Genomic DNA, 645 nt, shown 5'->3' on the forward strand with positions numbered 1-645 from the left:
CTGTGGACTAGTGTTTGAGTGTGAGGGCTATGGACTGAACATGTGGTCTTGTGTTTGAACTTGTGGACTAGTTTCTATTCACTTGATTTGGGTACCTCAGACTGCATATTAGCTTTAGACAGTAAAAAATGTGCTAGATGTGGATTTTGTCTCCGTTATTTACATCAGAATTGTTTTAGAATGTGACTCTTCATTGGCAGCAAGGACAGGAGGAACATTTACCATGACCCAAACTCTCTGAGCATGTGAATAACATTTTCAGAGACTTGATAAAAGTCAACCTGTCTGTTATGTTTTACATGTGTATGTGTACAGATGTCCAACGTTACCATGGAAGCGACCACCATCCTCCCCGTCCTCAAGAAGAAACTGGCCTTCCTGTCAGGTAAAACACACGCAGGGTTTCTGCTTCAGTGTTTTCGTCAGTGTGAGGACTGTCCCAGTACAGGTTCATGCAGTTTGTTCAGTAATCTCATTTCTGTCTCTTTTTAGGGGGCAAAGACCGGCGCAGTGGTCTGATCCTGACCATCCCTCTCAGTTCAGATCAGACCAGCATGGAGGAGCTCAGCGACACTCTGGACTACCTGCTTAGCATCCCCAGGTAAACACACACACACACACACACACACACACACACACACACAC

General features: G+C 45.1%; 1 protein-coding gene across 1 annotated transcript in view; it reads left to right on the forward strand.

Moving 5' to 3' along the window:
* sestd1 (SEC14 and spectrin domains 1) overlaps positions 1-645 on the forward strand; it is a 35148-nt gene that overhangs the window by 3498 nt on the left and 31005 nt on the right. Inside the window, exons 2-3 of the mRNA XM_008296222.1 lie at positions 316-385; positions 493-601. Coding sequence (XP_008294444.1) covers positions 316-385; positions 493-601 — 179 coding nt within the window. The remainder of the gene's footprint in view (positions 1-315; positions 386-492; positions 602-645) is intronic.

This window comes from Stegastes partitus, unplaced genomic scaffold (genome assembly GCF_000690725.1).
Source record: "Stegastes partitus isolate 25-593 unplaced genomic scaffold, Stegastes_partitus-1.0.2 Scaffold1112, whole genome shotgun sequence".
NCBI classification, from domain to species: Eukaryota; Metazoa; Chordata; class Actinopteri; family Pomacentridae; genus Stegastes; species Stegastes partitus.